Here is a 19,826-nt window from a genome sequence, read left to right on the forward strand (position 1 = left end):
AATAATCGCACGACTGAAATCGCATGTGTGCGCCTAGCCTTAGTTGTAGTTGGTAGACGATTCTGATGTTGCTGCTTGAACTCCTTGGGGATAAAAGTGGGTTAAATAAAATCAGGAATAATGATTAGCTAGTTTCGTTATTACCAAGGAACTCTGTTGCTCTTGCTCTGATGGTCTCTTTTTGAGTAACGACGTGTTTCTTCAACTGGAGAAACTTTTGCGGCCAACACTTGGATGGATCTAGCGATTCGGAATCGAGTTTTCCCGATTTTCGCCAAGTTTTTCGAGTTTCGGTTCGGTTTCTTATGAGAGAATAGAGTTTGTGTAGAAGAGTTTCGCATCAGTACCGCCAGAGGGTTGGATGGATTTTCATTGATGTTTCGTTGTGTTTTGCGTTAAGTTGGGGTACGATGATGGCGTCGATGGTTTTGGTTTTCTTTATGAATTCTGGTCTCGTAGGAGTTTAAATGGAATAATGATTAAAGTTGTTAATTATCCCGAAGGAGGTACTTTCGGTGCTGTGAACGTGTTTTTCGTGTTCGACGAAGAAAAAAAAATGTTTTTCTTTTTAAATTTTTTTCTGTTCGTACTTGTTTCGTCTAAGTTTTTCGTCGAGGAGTAAAAGCTTCGACGCGTTGGACTTTTATTGATAAGTAGATCTGTGCATTGTGCCTCTTACCTCTGAGGAAGAAGGAACAAAAAAAAAACTGGACCGGAAGGCTTTCTACTTAAGCGGATAATAGTTTAATGAGTTTATGCGTTTTGTGAATAGCAATTAGATTCTTGAGGCAATGGCGGACAAAACGTGCGTGTGATGCTTGCTTGTTGGTTTTACTTTTTTTTTATAGAGAGAGAGATGAAAATATGTGTGTGTATGGGAGATGGGAGATGGTAGAGATATAAAGGCAATTCATATCATTAGCAAAACATTAATGATGTCATATTGTTGTTGTTTTTGGCATTAATGCTTCATTAAGCTGGTTTTGGAGTAATTAAACGTGATAGATGAGTTTTGTCAGTTCAGGAGAGTATAGATAGGCGATTAGGCAGCATTGACAAGGAGCCAAATGAGAAGAAACATCTGTTTGTGAAGTTTAGTTTTTTTTTTCGTTTTTTTTAATGAGGCTTTAGTTGTTATGTGATGTGATAATAGATGAATGAAACAGAGAATTTTCTTTGGCAAGTTTCAAGAATTATTGACATAGTGTTTTGTGGGGGCAAAAGTTTTATTGATTTTATTTAATTAAGTTTATCGAATAGTTTTGTTGTGACATTTTGAAGAATTGGACACAATTGGTTTTGGGGGGATGGCAGTTTTTTTTTTTTCTAGTTGCTGAATTGTCGCTGAATTCGTTAAAGTTTTGTTTTAAGAAATCAAATGTTATTAGGTTTTGTAGAAAAAGTGTTTTCTTTTAGAATGTCATCTTTCATTTTGGGGAAAACTAACTAGAATTTTGAAAAATTAAAATTTATGTAAAAGAGTATTAAAAAAAAAAGTTTAAGGACATGAAGAACAATTTCACAACTTAAAGTTAAAAAAAAGCTTCAGAGCTATATTCCAGTTGGTGAATTAGTGCTGAATTGATCAATATTTCATTTCTATGTAACAAAAAATACTAGTAGTTTGAGAAAATGTATTTTCTCTTAGTCTCCCAACTTTTGTTTTATGAATAATTTGTTTTTAAATCCAAGTTTGAAAATTTATCGTGACAATTTGAAGAAGTGAAAACATTGGGTTTTGGGAATGGCATATTTTTTATCGGTGCTGAATTGACTACAGCTTTTTTCTAAGGAATCAAAAATCAGTGAGTATTTTCTTCTAAACTGTGATCTTTAATTTTTGGAAAACTAACTTAATTTGTGTAGCCTCCAAACTTTTTGTATAGTTACATTTTTGATAAAAGTTTAAAGTGATGTAGAAAAAGTTTGCAACTAGATACATTTGATTGGGATAAATGGTTCTTAAAACGGTTAAAAAAGTTTCTAAGTTGGGTTCCGGTTGCTGAATTAGTGCTGAATTAATCAATATTTCGTTTAAACACTACAAAAATTATAAAGGTTTTGAGAGAATGTACTTTTTCTTTATATGTAAAGTTTAAATTTTGTGAAAACAAAACAAAATTTCACAGATTAAGAGAAAGTACATTTTCTCAAAACCCTTAAAGTTTTTGTAGTAGGTATTAAGTAATATTAATATTAAGTAATAAAAAAAAAATAAAGAGATGCAATACAAATTCGGAACTACAAACTTTTGATTCGAATGAATATATCTTTTAAAAAAATAAAAAAAGTATCTAATTGATATTTTGGTTCCTGAATTAGGAGTTCTGTGAACTTTTATTTAAATATTTGTTACTGTTCAAAGTTTGTTGAGCACATTTTTCTTGGCAGACGTTTACTTTCCTAATTTCTGACTGATTCAACCGAAAATCTTCTTTTTCTCATGTTTCAAATATTGTGGGAAACATTAATCGTTCTGCTGAATTGCTGCTGAATTGATCAAAGTTTTGTTTTTAGAAAACAAAAGTGAACATTTTGATGAAAATGAAAGGTTTCTGAAATTTTCTTAGCAAACAGTGTATTATTTTGAATTGGAGATTTAAATTTCAAAAAAAAAATAATATTCTGTTTTTGGTCCTGAATTCATTAAATTAATTAAAAAAAAATTAAATATAGTGAAAAAATCACTATTTTTTGGAGAACAAAATCATTTCTTTATTGGAGGAAAAAGCCTCTTAGAAAAAATTAAAAAAAAACTTTAAGGTTTCTTTCCTTCGTGCTGAATTGTTTGCTGAATTATGTGAAATTTTTATTTTTCTCCATTAAAACTAATACAATTTTTGAGAATTATCTATTTTCGTCCATATCCTGACCTTAAGTTTTTTGGTTTCTCTCTTTTTTCAGAACCAACAAAGTTTGTTTTAAATAAAAACTCCCAGACACACAAAATCACGATTCAAAAATGTAGAATAGCTAAATGATGTGCGATTTCCTTTTCATAAATTTTTCCTCACATTTTAAATCCATTGTCGGGGTAAAAGTATAAGTCAATTCACAATTTGATCAGTGAAAGGCCAAATAACAATGAAAAAAAAACAACAGAATTTATTATTCATCAGCTGAATTATATTGAAACTTACTTTGGAAGCTAAATTTTATTAATATACATGTACTCAAATACACCCACAACCATTACCTCCCATACCATAAGTTTTCCGTGCTCATATTGATGTTGTTCAAGTATATTTTTTGCATTTATGTTTTCATTTTTTAAACAAAAATTCAAAGTTTATTCGCGTGGAATTCACAAAATTTAATATGCAAACGAAAACAATCCGATTGCCAAGTGCCATGTATAATACCTACATACAATTTATATGCACAAGAACACAGCAGGACAATACCAAAAACTTGACTGAATTTTGTTCAAATTGAGTGTTCGTTGGGGGGCAAGTAAATTCCATGGAGATATACGAGAAACATTGTTATATTCGAAATGAAGTGCATTGTTGTATTTGAGGAGATTTTTTATTTTATAAATATTATTGCGGAGGTTGAAAATTCAAGTTCTCTCACCGAAATTATATCTTTTGTATTAAATTTAATAACAAAAAAAAAGAAAATATTCAGCTATTCAGCTTTATAACAAAAAATATGGAATTTTTCAATCAACACATTTTGTTTCAAAAATAGAAAATGTGAAAAGTAAAGCTGGAAATACCAAGCCAACGATTTAATAGTGGCATACATAAGTAGGCAAAAGGCTACCAACAAGGATGGAAGAAAAGAAGGGATATTGTGCTGAATAACCTATTTCCTTTGAATTCAACAGGCTGATATTGAACTAAACACCCTTTAATACTTGTTTTCTGTTTCACCTTTTACCCAATTCTCTTGCTTACAAAAAATAAATAAAAAAAGTAAGGTCATTAAAATTGCTTTTGCAAGAAATATGCTTGTGACATTGATATGGGATATTTAATTTCCTTTTGGTATCTCCCTTTCCCTTAGAAAAAAACGTCTGTTGGTGTAACGTAATTTTAAAAATTCTTCTCTTTTAAATCCTCAAAAGAGCATTTTGCTGTTTTAGAATTTTTTTATCCTTTTCTTGTTTTATTTTTCAGAAAAAAAAAATATCCAAAGGATACACCTGCCTGCTTTTGCACAACAATAATTTTGAGTGCACGTGCTGTTTGTGCGCGAATGAGAAAAGAAAAAAAAAATTATAAAATATCCCCTTGAGTGGCACAAAAAAATGGCAAAACCCTGTGAATGTGAGAGGAAATCTTAATTTACTTTCAATTGAAATTGCACGTTTCACAACACTCATAGCAGAGAGTAGAGAGTTAAGGTCAGGTATTTTTGAAAAATTATGCTTAAAGGACTTCATTTTTCTTTTTTTTCTTTTTTTTTGTGAAAACCTAAATGATAATTTGAATATGCACTAAAAGTTATTCCCTGGTAAGAAGACTTTACCTATGTGTCCCTGTCCAAGATAAGGATATTGTATTTCATTACTATTTTCTATTTAGATTATAGATTATTTTAATGGACTTTTTGAAAATCGAAACTATTATTATCATTTATTTAGAATTAATTTTCCACAAAAACACATTACTGTGTAAAAGATAATGTGAATTCAGCTATTCAGCAAAGTAAATGGTCAAAGATTATATCCTTACATAGTTATAGCCATGCATACAACACGAAAATACTTTGTTATTGAATAAATTCAGCTATTCAGCACAGTAAAACATATAATTTTATGTATTTCATTCGGCTAACTAATTTTACTTTTTCTGTCTAGAACATGAAATTTCTTACATTGCTATATATATGATATTTTTGTGATATTCAACTATTCAGCACTAATCATCATCGATTAAAAATTAAATCTAAAAAAAAAAATCATGTGAATCTAAAATTCTTTGTTAAATGGTTGTAGATTTTTAATTTTATGAAATCCATACCCACAAACTAAGCTATTCAGCACTTAAATGCAAAAAATATATATTTTGCCAAAAACGCAACTATTCAGCTATGAAAATCAAAATCCATAGGAAGTAGGAAGATGAATTACTAAAAAATGTTTTTAAAATTATTTCCACGCATCTAAATCAGCTATTTAGCACATGAATTGAAACATTCCTGTCACGATGGGGCGTCTCTTTTCATTTAAATATGTACTCGCAAAATGCCTTTCTATATTTCCCTTTTAGGCATTAATTAATAGAGTTGTTAAAAAAATTCACTACAAATCTATAGAAACTAAGCTATTCAGCACCTGAATATCAAATGCTAACTATTATTTGGTTTTACTAAAATATGCTTAACCACTACTTTAAAAGGATTGTTTTCTATAAACTTAACTATTTTGCAATGAAACTTAATCACTTTTATTTTTCTCTGTTCTCTGGAATTTTATATTACCCTTTATGTACTGAAATTTTCTAGGAAAACATAATTTAAAATTTTTATGAAACCAGCTATTCAGCACTATTTAAGTCTGTTTACTGGGCAAATGAGTAGAATTTCCAACAATTGACTCCCATTTTTTGTAACTTCATATCAGTTAAATCCTATGAACTCAGCTATTCAACAAACCGCAAGTGTCTATGAATCTGAAAAAAACACAAAATATTGAATCTATTTCTATTAAATCGTTTCAAAACTAAATTTCCATTATCCTTTAAGCTGACATTAAACTTGCCATCTTTCTAATATTATTTTCTCTATCTCTCTCTCTCTCTCTCTCTCTGTCTATCTCTTTCTATCTTTATTTTCGATTTCCATGTAATAATGCGCCATGCAATCGTGTGTGTTGCATCAGAAATGCACCATTTGTAATCCGAAACCATTAGTTATATAGGTTTGTCTGTATACTTTACATATAGATATGCAATGTTATGGTTTTGCTGCACTATCTCTAAACTTATCTGCATCAGAGCTGTATTAAACGAAAAACAACTGGGCTCTACAGATGGATAGAGGTCCTTTTCCATTGAATTAAAGTCATCCCGTCGTCGTTCCATACCGCATCGTACCGTTTCATTCCGGTAGAGCAACCACCATTACCACGAATCCACACTAACCTCACAATATTACGAAACACGTCCTTTCTCCCACAACGGTCACATTTCTCATTAATTTACTTTTCTTCTTTCATTTCCCAGGTGAAACAACACGGAAATAAATCCGTATCCTCTGGATTCGAGAGAGTGGAGTTCGTGCTATGCTATGGTTTGTTGCTGGCTATGGTCGTCGAGTGTCGGTCGTCTGCCCATATATACTCACACTCTCTGTTGACAGGTAATTATGTGTGTTTGTTGTTGTTGTTGTTGTTATATTGTCGGTTTGTCGGTCGGACAGGACACCCCATCCCCAAATTTTCTAGTATTGTTGTTTGGTTATTAGATAAGGATAATGCTCCCTCTGCTTTGCCATCATGATGTCCCTGTATATATGTTGTGTTGGCACGATTCTATTATGCGATGAGAATGCCCCCAAACGTCTGTTAAATGTATGTAGATTGGGAATGAGTCGTATGAGTATAGGTTAGCCCCTTTTATAAAACAAAATCCGTTTTGGAAATACGCGCCTTCAGCTAAACAATAGTTAGAACACATCCTGCGGCTTGTTTCTGTTCCAGAAATTCACATGACATCTCGATATCGTTTTCAAAAACAGTCTCTCACAAAATATAGACAGGTGATGTACTACCACCATCACACATTCACATCCTTGTAGCAGTATTCAAATTCAAAATGGCATTATGTCACTGCCAAACATCCGCAGGGGCCACAGAGTTGATATAAAAGAGAACAAGAGAAACACACACAAAACACACACACACCGAAAGCTTCACCAACAATCCGATTAAGTAGAGACAATTCGGCTTAATACAGTAAAGTCATATCCTTAATGGCATATCAACACTACACCCTCCCGCTGCCTCCGTCCGTCGGCTTCCATTCTCCTCGATCTGTGTTGTGCCGTTTGTTCCGTACTTCCTCTGTGCTGACAGATATGCCAGGATATACACAGGATCCAATTGAGTACCACCACCGACAACCAACGACCGAACATAGAGAATAGGTAGGACGACCAGAAGCGGATATCTGTTTTTGAATACACCTTGTTTTGTGTGTTTCAGCTTTGCCTTTGGCCATCACTTGGAAATTTTACAAGAAAAACGGATCCATCTCGTCCTTTATCTTTTATATCCTTCATCATCATCGATGATATAAATCGATTAACAATTGAAAATTTTAGATTTTCCCTCTTATATTATATAAAATCCATGAAATGAAAATTACTTAAAACATAAACAATAGACTTGAAATTAAGACAAAGCAAGATCTATTGTGTCACGAAATCCTTCCTACGACTCAAGTCCTTAGGATATTCCTCTTCGTGCTTGGTTTTTCTTTTTGTATTTATTTTTCCGATTTCAATTCAATTCAAATACGAATACAATAACGTTCTCTGTTTAAATAGATAGAGAGAGAGAGAGGGAAAGTGGAGATGGAGAAGAATCTAATATTAGAAATGGCCGAAGGAAGTGAGATTTTTTATTGAATTTTTTTCTTGTTCCTTTTTTCCCAAGAGTTTAGATGAAGAAGTGTATTGCCCCGGAAAGGACATTTTTGTTTAAATATTGAGAACACGTTTATTTGTGGTTGAATGTGCTTTGAAGTAAAAAACGAGAGAAAGACACAACCGATATAACCGAAGAAGAGAACTTGTCATTCCAATTGAGGAGATTATTATGTGGGCTTTTGTGGATTTTAGATTTCTTCGAAAATCAGTTTTAAAGGTATTATTTTTTTTTTTTTGCTTCTTCTTATTGTTGTTGTCGTGTTGTTTGTATTTTGTACTCTTATGCTTTAGGAATAGAGACTTTGTAGAAGAAAACAGGATATTATGAGGTAAAAATATTAGATTTTGTTTTTAGGTATTTTGTGAATTGAGTACAATAGGATTTTTGTCTTTTGCAGAAATATGTGGTTGCATTTGAGATTTTCTTCTAATAAATCATTCAATCTGGGACATTTTCCAACTTCAATTTGAGTAAAGGTGTTTCACAAAGTGAAGTTCTGGAGAAACAGATTTGAATACAGATTTTGTTATACAAATTATGAAGAAATTATGGTTTTCTATTCTGAGAATGTGAATTATCCTTCTTTTAGTTTCTTTCACATTGACAAATTTCATTACTATCTTCAATTATTATTTTCTTTGATAAACAAGGTTCCATTTTTGAATGAAAATGGATAAAGCATGTGGACTAATTGAGTTATATGCAACTCAATAATTTGGTGATTAAGTGGCATTAGGTTTCCTAGGCTGGGAAACTCTCACCACATTTTTACTTTGACTTGATTATGATCTGAAAGGATGTACAACACAAAGATTTTTCTAAAACGATATTTAAGGTTGGGCGCCAGATTCTGCTATAAGTATGGTGACCATCCATCCAAATTAAAAAAAAAATTTAAAAAAATTAAAATCTCTCCACTGTATATTTAGCTCTTCCGGGCGACTAAAACCGGTGAAAAGGCATTACCATGAAATTTTCTGAATGCAACGCAGATCACCAATAATTTTAAAAGAATTTTCAAAAACGATATTTGGCGTTGGGTGCCTGATTTAATTATGAGCGTCGAGTTAAAAACTCTCCACTGTATATTAGGATCAACTAGGGTAAAGAAGGTCACTTAAAGCTTTAAGCGAATTTTTAAAAAAGGTTTTTAGTTGGGCGCCAATTTTTACTACGAGCAACGAGTTAAAAGCCCTTCATTGTATATTTAGCTACCCAGATTTCATTAACTGGTAATGTAAGAATATCCAGCAATTTTCTGAAACAAAAGTAGATCACAAATAGCTTTTAAGGAATTTTTGAAAACGATATTTAACGTTGGGCGCCAGATTTTATTGTGAAATCGAGTTAAAAGCTCTCCACTTTATATTTTGCTACCACAAACATCATTAACCCTTGACGTGAGAACATCAAGCAATTTTCAAAAATAGGTCATTAATAGAGTTTAAAAAGAATTTTCAAAAACTCTATTTGGCTTTAAAAAAGCTTTTTCTAAGAAGTCCAATAGTAAATCCCAATGCTTCTCATTAGTAATCATGGAGAACACTAAAAAAGGTTCATTTAAATCATATTTTCAAAAACTAAAACTTAACAATTTTCAAATATAAATGTTACAAATATGAGCTTACACAAATTTAAATCCAAAAAACGTAATTTCATTTCACATTACTAACTTCTTCTTCGTTTTTAGAAAATGAAATAACAAAATACCTACTAATATTTTTCATTCACCATTGGACATAATTATCTCTTTTCTCTTTTCCAACATGAAATATTTCCAAAATGCATGTTTTCAATATTCTCTAGAGTTTTTCAAAAAAAAAAAACCACTTTTAACTCGTAGAAAATTCGAAGCATTATTGTTTCCTTTTGCGAATGAAATAACCCATTTTTTCTACACCCTCTCTTGGGGTATACCTTTACTCTCCAAAAAAAAAAAAAAAACCTGCATGTAATTTATGTACGATGTACCAAATATCAACTATATACATAATGCAAGTCTGAAATTCAAGTGTATTTGTGGTTATTCTTTGTGTGTTTGTTTGTGTGTATGGTTTTGACTTTTATTTATATATATATAATATCAGTGTGGGAATGTACATTGTTCAGAACTTAACAATCTCAAGCCCTAGACAATATAGTAATTTTCCAAAGAAGTGTTTTCAATGGATGTGATGTTGTGGTGCGGTTGTGGTAGGGAGGAGGGGTACCCTAACTATTTTGGTGTTCTAAGGGAAGAAGACCCTATACCTTACCTCCATTCATTTTATTTCAAAAAGGCGTTTCGTTTTCTAACTTTTGCTTTGACTTCGAATTTGCTCCGTTTAAATCTCTGCGGGTATAAAACGTAATGCGAAGTTGTGCATTCAATTCACTATTTTATATTCGCCACCCTTTCCCTCTCTAAATGGTAGCTGATTCTACTGCTACTAAATTCAGAATGCTTCCCTCCAAAACAAAAAATCCCCCCTTAACTGAATGCATTTTTGTTAAGGATGAGTTTTTGAAGAGAAAAGAAAGAAATATAAAAAAAATAGAAATAGAATCCAAGAGCTTCATTTTCCGTCCCTTTGCGCGATTTATCGCCAGCCCTATTGTTGTTGTTTTTCTTTTTTTTTTTTTGGTTGGATTCTCCGTCGTATTCCATAATTTTTATCTTTACGATCATTGTTGGAGCTGTCCCTGTTTTCATGTGTTTTTGTATTTTTTCATTTCTTTGCACACTGCACAGAAAAATAGAGCATCCAGTTCGCGAGAAATACAAGACTTATACACTACGAAGATGTACATAATAGTTTTATAAATGCGAAAGAATCTAGATAAATTTTACATGGGCGGAGTGTATATTGTACTAAAGTAGATAGTTGATAAGGGCCTGTCGAATTGAAGAGGGCCCACTAGATTGGAACTAGAAGAAAACACAATAAAGGAATTATGGGTAAAAAAATAGGTATAGAAAAATGTCATTTATTTTCAGCGCTTAATTGATAAAACATCAATTTCTGGGGCCCTATTTTAAAGAAAGAGGTCTTAGAGACACTTTTAAGACATCTATTTTATAATCTCGAGATCTGGGGGCATATGAACTAGCTTATATAGACATTGTTTTTAAAGTTATCCAAAGCAACTAAGGGCTTCACAAAATATCGAGCAAGAGTTCAAAGAGTATTTTAGGGAATTAGATCCAATTACCGACAATATTCTAATAGGTTAACTAGCCATGATCTCAATCAACTCTGCGATCAACAAAAAATTGAGAGCTACATATAAAGAAAGGCTGGAGATCAAGATCGACTGGGACTTCATTATAGACAATATTTTAAAATAAGTTAAAAAAGATGGCCCCAATAAATTAAGCAGCTGAGAAAAGTACCAGCTAGAAATGAAGAAAGGCTGAATATCATGATCCAAGTGAACTACACTACCGACATTAATGCAAAAGGTTAAACTAAGATGATCCCAACTAACTATGCGATCAAGAAAAGTGTCATCTAGATCAAGCAATAGTACTTTAAAAATTTAGATCTACTTGAACTACCTAGCCGACATAATTTCAAGAGAAGTTTTAAAGAAAAAAATATTGACATTAACATTCATCCGAACTTAGATCAAATAAGCGGTCAAGATATGTGGGAGCTACAAACTAAAAAGGCCTGAAGATCTAGATCCATTGGGACTACATTATCGACAATATTCAAAAAAAAAAAGAAGATAGTCCTTTTTTAACTAAGCAATTGAAAAAAGTGACAGCTAGAAATAAGAAACGCTGAAGATCAAGATGAGAGTCAACTACCTTACCGACATTATTCTAAAAGGTAAAGCTGATGATCCCAACCGATTATGCGTTCAAGAAAAGTGTCAGCTATATATATCAAGCAATAGTACCTACTTTGGAGATTAAGATCCACTTGAACTACCTTATTGACATTATTCTTAAAAGAGCTTTAAGGAAAAAAAATATATTAAGAAAAAAAATTTTTCGAGACTTGTTTCCGCAGATATCTGCCTCCGAATGTAAAAAAAAAATGTTTGGATGCAAATAATTATAACTTTTAGTTTTCAGTTATGAAAAGGGCTTAAAGAGACTTTTATTTTGATGTCTCACTCGACGAATGTGGAAGAATTTTTAAAACCGAATTTTTTTTCGTCAATGGTTGTTCGAAAAATCTCAAAAAAATTGTAATTTTTTAAGCAAAATTGATACACTACTTCACTACAAATTCACTTCTTCAAACCAAAACTTGTTCCGATACTTGGGTTCATATTTGGATTTCAAATAACTCTGCTTTTCAATAAATTGGTAAAACAACAGCCAGTTGGATTTCAGACAGTTTTGTCTAGTTTTCTCAGAGTTCTTTTGTCCTTAATCCACTCCTGTCATTTTACATTATTTTGTGCTCCCCCTTTTGTACTTTTGTATAGGTTCTTTCTTTCTTTCTCCTTTTTTTTTTTTTTTGTTGATAGTGTGAAAAAAAAATATACACAGAGCTGGAGCACAACAAATTGCCTAGGGATACTACTTTACGTGCGGTTTTTTTTAGGTGAGATTTTATATTTTTCTGTTAACTAAAAATGGCCTGCTGCTGAATGAATGGAAAGTAGCGAATTTAATGAAATGCCTTTTCTTTCTTTACTTTTACTCCTAAGGCAATCATCATTTTTTTTATGAACCTTCAGTAGAAAATTCTTTCAGGAAAAAAAGAAATATCAACTTTTTATATAAAAAGTAAAATGGCTAATATTAAACCTTTGAACTCTACAAAATGACTTATTCGAATTTCAAAAGTAATTTTGATTTCCTTTGTGTTGAGTGGTTGCTTTGGGTAATGTTTTGCTGGATTTCTACCATTTTTTGTATTTTTACCAGTTTGCTTGGTACCAGAGAGTGTGCAAAGCGTCACTTCTAGGTTTTTCCAATATTTCGAGAACAAGTCGAAAGCATTTAAAATCTGTAAAAATTCGAACGAACTTTTTCTCAGTTCCACATGTTCCGCAGCTGTTCTAATCTCCCACGACTTATATGGATAATAGAGACTAGGGTACTGATTTTCAACTTTTTATCGACATTAAATCCTTAATCTACAAATTCTGACCCATCTTCGCCCACGTTCCTTTATCATTCCACGGGTTATTTGTCAGATGTGGTTGGTAAGTTACGATGGTTGGTAACCTATGGTACGTGGTAGCCGGAATAGATCGTAAAAAAAAAACCATTCATTATGATATGTAATAAGGTTTTGGGATATCATAAATTTCTTTTTGCAATATCTTTGAGAAAAAATTAATTTTGAAAAAATGTAAAATGTACATTTTGAGACAATAAAATATTGCGTTTTGAAATTGCATAAGAAGATTTGCAAAAAAAATATTTTACAGTGGTGTAATTTGACGTCAATTGTACCAAAAAAACGCGTTTTTGACCTGTTTATATTCAAGTATTTCAAGAACGTGACGTGCCCGTGAAATTTTGACTTCGGATTCGGACTCAGCATAAAAAAATCCTTTAGAAAAGTATGGTTTGGTTCTAGCTCTATTTTCGTTGCCGATCAGTGTTTTTTTATTTTTTGAAAGCATTTAGGTTTGATGCATAAATTATATATTTATAAACCCATTTTCCAAATAAAAAATATGAAAATCTGATCTAATCGATTAGCCGAACTCAATTCCCAATGTAATATACCGACATGATTTTTCATCATCATCATCATTAAATTGGTAATAATTCCACATAGAATCCTTTATTCCTTTGAGTATATAATCCAAATCCACACACACCAACAAAACCTATTGAGGCTTAAAGTAAAATAAAAAAAAAAAAAAAAAATATACCAAATACACGTCCAATTCATTACAATTCATTAATAGGACAAATTGTCTGTGCGGTAAAGTGTGGTATCTATCAATATCTTCCACAAAGAAACCAACCACACAAACATTCATTCATTCATATTATAGGTATGATTCCTGCTATTAAATAAAATGATATACAGTTAACATATGGCAGCGTTAGCCAAATATTATAAACGTTTTTGTCGTTCGCAGCATATCCATCCATTCAATGTAACCAACAGAGAGTGTTAACTTGACGATTTCGATCACGTATTAAATTTATCCCAATGGATTTCTTCTTCTTCTTCTTGTTCATATTCATTCGTTCACTTTTGTTGTATGCATTTTCACTCTATTTATTCACACATCTTAAATCTGCCACGTGTCGCTGTTGTCGTCGGTTGTCTTCTCTTTCGATATGTTTAGTCCTTGTCCTTTTTTATTCAGTTCGTCCTTAGCGCGAGAGAATACAGCGCATATCACGTCTTTCTATAAATATACACAAATAAAACAGAAGTGAAGAAAAATATCCTTGTAGCTATGATTTTGTTGAAGCTTCGTTAAGAGTTTTTTTTTTTTATTTTTTTTTTTTTTTTGTTAAATCTCAAATCTCCCTTCTTCCCTTAAACCAAATAACATCTATGTGCATGTCCTGTCGTCTTTCTCTGTCTGTTTGGTGGTGAGAATGCACTTCATATGCACACATCAGTAACACTCTCTCCCAGGAGCAATTTTACAGAATTTGTTCTTGACAATTTTTGTATTTTTTTTTTTTTTTTGTCAACACTAACAAATGTTTATGCGCCTTCTGTTTAGGATATGTTTGGTGTTTCCTGTTTCCTTTTATTCTTTTTTCTTTTCTGCAAATTTGTTCTATTTTACGAATCGAAAAATCCTGAATTCAGAATCAAAATGTAACACAACAACTGACAAAATAGTTCTACTCTGCTGTACACTGAGAGAAAAAGTAGGTATTTTAACTTTCTACATGGCTTTTCCTACTTTCCACCTTCCACCTGATACTCTCCACTGGTCACTTGATACTTGTTACTCTCTTTTTCCCACTTACTACTTCCCATTTCCATTTACATAGCTATGATTTGAACTGTCACTTAGCACATGCCACTTGCCACTTACAAATTATTTGCCACTATCAACTCTTTGTTGAGGTTGAGGTCCATTCTGGACTGTAAGTAAGAACTTTAAGAAAGTAAGTAGTTCTACTAACCACTTCCATTGTCCACTTGCCTCTTACCACTTGCCACTTACCCCTTTCTAATTGCCACTTACAACTTCCCTTACACTCTACACTGACCACATGAGACTTACTACTCACCTTTTGCCACTATCTACTTACAATTTACCACATCACACTTATCACATGCCACTTAAACCTTACCACTTCAAAGTTTAAGAATAATTTTCTCACACTTTTCAACACCGACTTAGTCTCTTAATCTTTGTATCTCTTTTCGTTCGTGAAGTCTCCTTCCGTGTAGTCGCACTCTCTATTTCCGACTTGCTTTTTACCACTTGCCACTTTTTATTTGTCATTTTAACTTAGAAATTGCAACTTACCACAAACAACTTATTTCAACTCTCTACAGAACACTTGCCAATTCTTACTTTCCACTTACCACTTTCACCTTTTCTTTTTCACTTTCCACTAACCACTTATAATTTCCTTTCCTCTCTATACTGACTGCATGAATTTTCCACATTTTTACTTGCGATATAGGTACTATAGGGCAAGTTTAGGATTCTAAAAAAAAATCGAACTTGAGATAACAATTTTACATGACATTACGATGATGGAGAATGCCAAAAAAGTGGGTCCGGCAATTCTGTCTGTCTGTCTGTCTGTCTCTATCTGGAGCTGCAACCTAAACGAGTGAAGTGATTTTCTTCAAACTTGGTAGTTAGCAGTTTTTGGTGATTCCCTAGAGGGGAAATTGAAATTTTTTTTTTATGACCAAAACTAACGGTACCTGCCATATAACGGAAATAGAAAAGTTAATTTTTTTCAAAAACGGCTCTAACGATTTTGATTAAAAATTTTGTGTGTAGTACTACACAAAAGAGCCAACTTTTTAAATAAAAAAAATATTTTTTGTACCGTTATTAACGGTACCTGTCATAGAACGGTTTTTTTCGTTTCTGAATATCTCGTACAACATTAATTCGATTTAAATGAAAATTTGTATACAAAAGTGTGTAAGTAAAGATAATATTAAAATTTTAGAAAATTTTCAAAAAACGCATTTTTGGTTTTTTAAAAAATATTTTAAAATTTTTTTTTGAAAAATCAATTTTTTGAAAACGGATCAATGAAAAATTTTGGAATTTAGTTTTTATGTGTAAATTAATTATTTCTTCAAAATGGCATACCAACTTTTTTTTTGAAAAATGTTAAAAAATTTTTATACATAAAAAATTATTTTTTTAAAAAACGGCTCGTACAATTTTCGAAAATTTTTTCTAAAAATACCTTTTTATACAAGAAATAAAATGGCATATTTATTTTTTTTTTTAAGATAATTTAAAACGGAGTTTTATTAATTAATAAAACAGATTTAATTTTTTTATACTACTTATGAAATTTCTTCAAAATATCAAATTTTAAATTTCTTGTATAAAAAGCTTTAACATTATAGTTACTTTAAGCATAAGAGCAAGTACGTGCGACCCCAGTCGTGCAATTTATTTTACTACGACTTAGTTCATTCGAGTTTCACAGAACACATGCCACTTACTATCTTTTTTCCACTTCCTACTTGCCACTTACCACTTGCACCTTTTTTTTCACTTTGCACTAACAACTTGCCCAACTTCTTTTCTACTCTAAACTGACCATATGCAACTTACTACTCTCCTTTCGCCACTTGCTACTAACAACTTACCAAATCACACTTATCAAATGCCACTTAGCCCTTACTAATTTAAAGTTTTAGAATGTTTTTTTTTTCAGAATTTTCGATTTCGTCATAGTCGCTTAGTCTTTGTATCTATTTTCATTCGTGTATAGTCACACTCTCTTTTTCCAACTTGCTATTTACCACTTGTCACTTAAGATTTGTCATTTTCGATTAACACTTGCCACTTACTACAAACAACTTATTTCCACTTGCCACTATCTTTTTCCCACTTGCCACTTACCACTTACACCTTTTCTTTTTCACTTTCCACTTACCACTTATAACTAACATGCCACTCATGCTACTCTCCTTTTGGCACTTGCTACTCACCACTTACAACTTACCACTTATCACTTGCCACTTACCACTTACCGATACTAAGTTTTAGGTCTAAGAATATTTTTCCAGCATTCTTGGACTTTGACTTTTTTCCATCCGTGTAGTTATCAAGGAGCACTCTCTCAAGGCAGCCACGTTCATTATGCGTTATCATGTCTGGAAGCAGTTGACATCCGAACAGACCTCCCCTTCCTCGTCCTTCCGCTATACTAACAATCCAAAAAGTATCTTTCAGATACATCAGCACAAAGTGAAAGTATCTTTGGGTGAAATAAATTGCAAATAACCGATAACCATCTTGAAAATGATGGTGGTATGACTGCGGGATCTATGTTGTATATCTCTGATGTTGCTAAAGTGTATCTAAAAAGGTGAGGGGGTTGGACGACGACGGTTGATAGACTCCAAGTTTATTTTTGCATTTTTCTTTCCAATCCAATGACAGGGGCGGATCCAGGATTTTTTTCTGGGGGGGGCACGATTGACGGAAGTACCATACGACTGACTAACAAGCAGAAAATTTTAACGACCCACAGTGGTCTAAAACCTGGCCAAAAATATTTAGGCACATTTCCCACATCAAATAGGTACCAAATGACCAAAAAGTTATTCGGAAGGAAAAATTTTCATTTTCTTGTTACAGTAAAAGCCACTTAAGTGCTAACCCTCTTACTCCTGGATTAGCCGGAAGAAAAAAAATATAAAAAATCAGAAAATGCACGTACAATTCTGTGCTATATTAAAGTTAGTAATCTATTCTTTATTTAATTTTTTGACTTAAGTTGTTTCACCAAATAGTTTTTGAGAAATTAAGTTTTAAAGATGAAATTTTGAAAAAAAATGTTTACGTTTTTTAATTGATTTTGTATAAAATTTTGCAATATTATGGACATAATTATACCATTAGTTAATGGCTTAGTAGTTTTTAGTCAAATACTAAAGACTTCATTCTAATAAATATTAAAGTTCCTAAGAATGACAAAAAAAACAGAATCATACTTTTTTGCCGGGAAACCCAGTTTTGTTTTTTTTTTTTATTTGCATTAACCTTTTGTAACCCAAGGTCGTTAATTTAAAAATTAATAAGTCAATCGATTGGCCTTTATCTTTAATAAAACACGTATTTTTTAAAAATTCAATAAAGTCATTATTTACTTAGTTATTTCGATATTTTGGGAGTAAAAAAAAAGTTCAAATAATTTATTTTTATATAAAAATGCAAAAATTCAAGCAAAAAACTATCTAATATTAATTTTTAGGCACTTTCCTAAAATCCAAAAATAAAACCCCGTGGGGTTTACTAACAAAAACTATTTTTTTTCTGAATTTCGTTGTTTTTACACAAATTTGCTTATTTTCAAAAAAAGCCCAACTTTCAACATTAACTCTCAATTAAAAACTATTGGTGCTATTTATTAGAAATTTGAAGTACTATTTCGATAAAGCAATACTTAAAGATTATAATATTAGAAGCTTCAAAAGAAAAAAAAATAGTTTGTAGAGCTTTTATGCAATCTTTTTCGGTTTATTACAGAAATGTCACATGGGGCTACAAGGGGTTAAATTGTTTTATACCTCAAGAATATTGTGTTCAAATTGTAGGTCTCTTGGAGGCAAATTGACCAAGTTATGAGTATTTTAATACTTCCCTTAGGAACGTTTTAGTCTTTTAGTCCAGAGTTCAAAACTTTAAATCGTTATCCCCACAACTAATGTTTTCAACGCCGCACGGTTGTCCAAAATGACTTATCTCGTTGCAAAAATCATAACTTTTGAACGGATTGAGTTAGCGGTACAATTTTTTTTTTTATTTGAAGGAAATTTCTAGGGCTGTTATACCAATGAATTTCAATAAAATTATTTCACAGGGTGTTTCGGAATCATCGGCCAAAAACACATTTTCTTTAAAAAAAAAGTTTAAATTAAAACTGGTATGCCATTTTGTAGAAATCACTAATCCACATTTAAAAACAAAATTTCAAAAAAATACAATGCCCCGTTTTCGAAAATTTTATTTTTCAAAAAAAAAATTCAAAATTTTTTTAAAAATCCTAAATTTATTTTTTTTTAAATTTTATTTTTGGCTTATATTTGAGTTATATAAGTGCTTCTTCACAAAAAGTTTCGTTGAAATCGAATAAGCCGTTTCGGAGAATATCGGATTCGGTTCCATGCATTAAGCCGAATAGGGTATGTGTACCAACCAATTGTTGATCCAAAATAAAAATATTTAGCTGCGCATGCTTGCGCACTGCCGAGATTTTGTACTTTGAAAAAAAAAGGCTTGAAAAAACGCTCGCCGGTGCTCCTCATAACTTCAAAACTACTGCACCGATTCTTTTGAAATTTGGAACACTATTTTTTTTACATATTTTTAGAGGTATCCCTGGAGAAATTTTCTCAATAAAATAATATTTATAAAAATCTATAAGTATAAGGGTCGATTTTGAGGAGTTTTTTTTCAAGGGGTCTTTATTTTCGGGGTGCAAACTTGAGCAAACTTCTGAAATGCAAGTTTGTTCTACATATCCAGCAGTTCTAAAAATAGTACCCAACAAATAGCCGTTTATTTATTTGTGAGGTGGAGCTTTTCATGGGAAAGGGATGCAACAATCAACAAAATTCGCATTTTCAGCCAGAAATAGACAAGAGTTTCACTCAAGTTCTTTCTGTTATTATTCATATATTTTTAAAACTCTTATAGTTTGATTTCCTTTAAGTATGAACTTTAAGTTCTGGGGGGGGCACGTGCCCCCGTGCCCCCCCCCCCCCTGGATCCGCCTATGTCCAATGAGATCGAGTATTGAAGGTATCCTAGTACTTACACCTTCTATCTCGACGAGAGATATCATGGTGCTTTGCTTTGTTCTTTTTTTTCGGTTTTGTTTTCTCCCCGATATATAGATTGGTTCATTAATCATCATCGTTTGAGAAAATAAAAAAACAAAGATATAAAATAAACAGAATGAGATTCTGGCAATTACACATGTAGTTCATGGATAGAGAGCAGGGTCCCAATGCGACAAGCAAACACAACGACACGATGACGGTCACGTTGAGCGTTATAAATGGCAAGTACTAGGATGTGACGACAACAAAACAATAGCAACAAAGCAGCAACACCACATTGATCAGGAGAGGAT

The 19,826-nt window shown here is 32.0% G+C and overlaps 1 protein-coding gene across 1 annotated transcript in view; it reads left to right on the forward strand.

The window, feature by feature from the left end:
- The window catches only part of LOC129918112 (uncharacterized), a 112,045-nt gene that overhangs the window by 90,261 nt on the left and 1,958 nt on the right, over window positions 1–19,826 (forward strand). The window contains exon 4 of the mRNA XM_055998461.1: window positions 6,174–6,309. Within this exon, the coding sequence (XP_055854436.1) occupies window positions 6,174–6,309 (136 nt within the window). The remainder of the gene's footprint in view (window positions 1–6,173; window positions 6,310–19,826) is intronic.

Source organism: Episyrphus balteatus, chromosome 4 (assembly GCF_945859705.1).
Source record: "Episyrphus balteatus chromosome 4, idEpiBalt1.1, whole genome shotgun sequence".
Lineage (NCBI taxonomy): Eukaryota > Metazoa > Arthropoda > Insecta > Diptera > Syrphidae > Episyrphus > Episyrphus balteatus.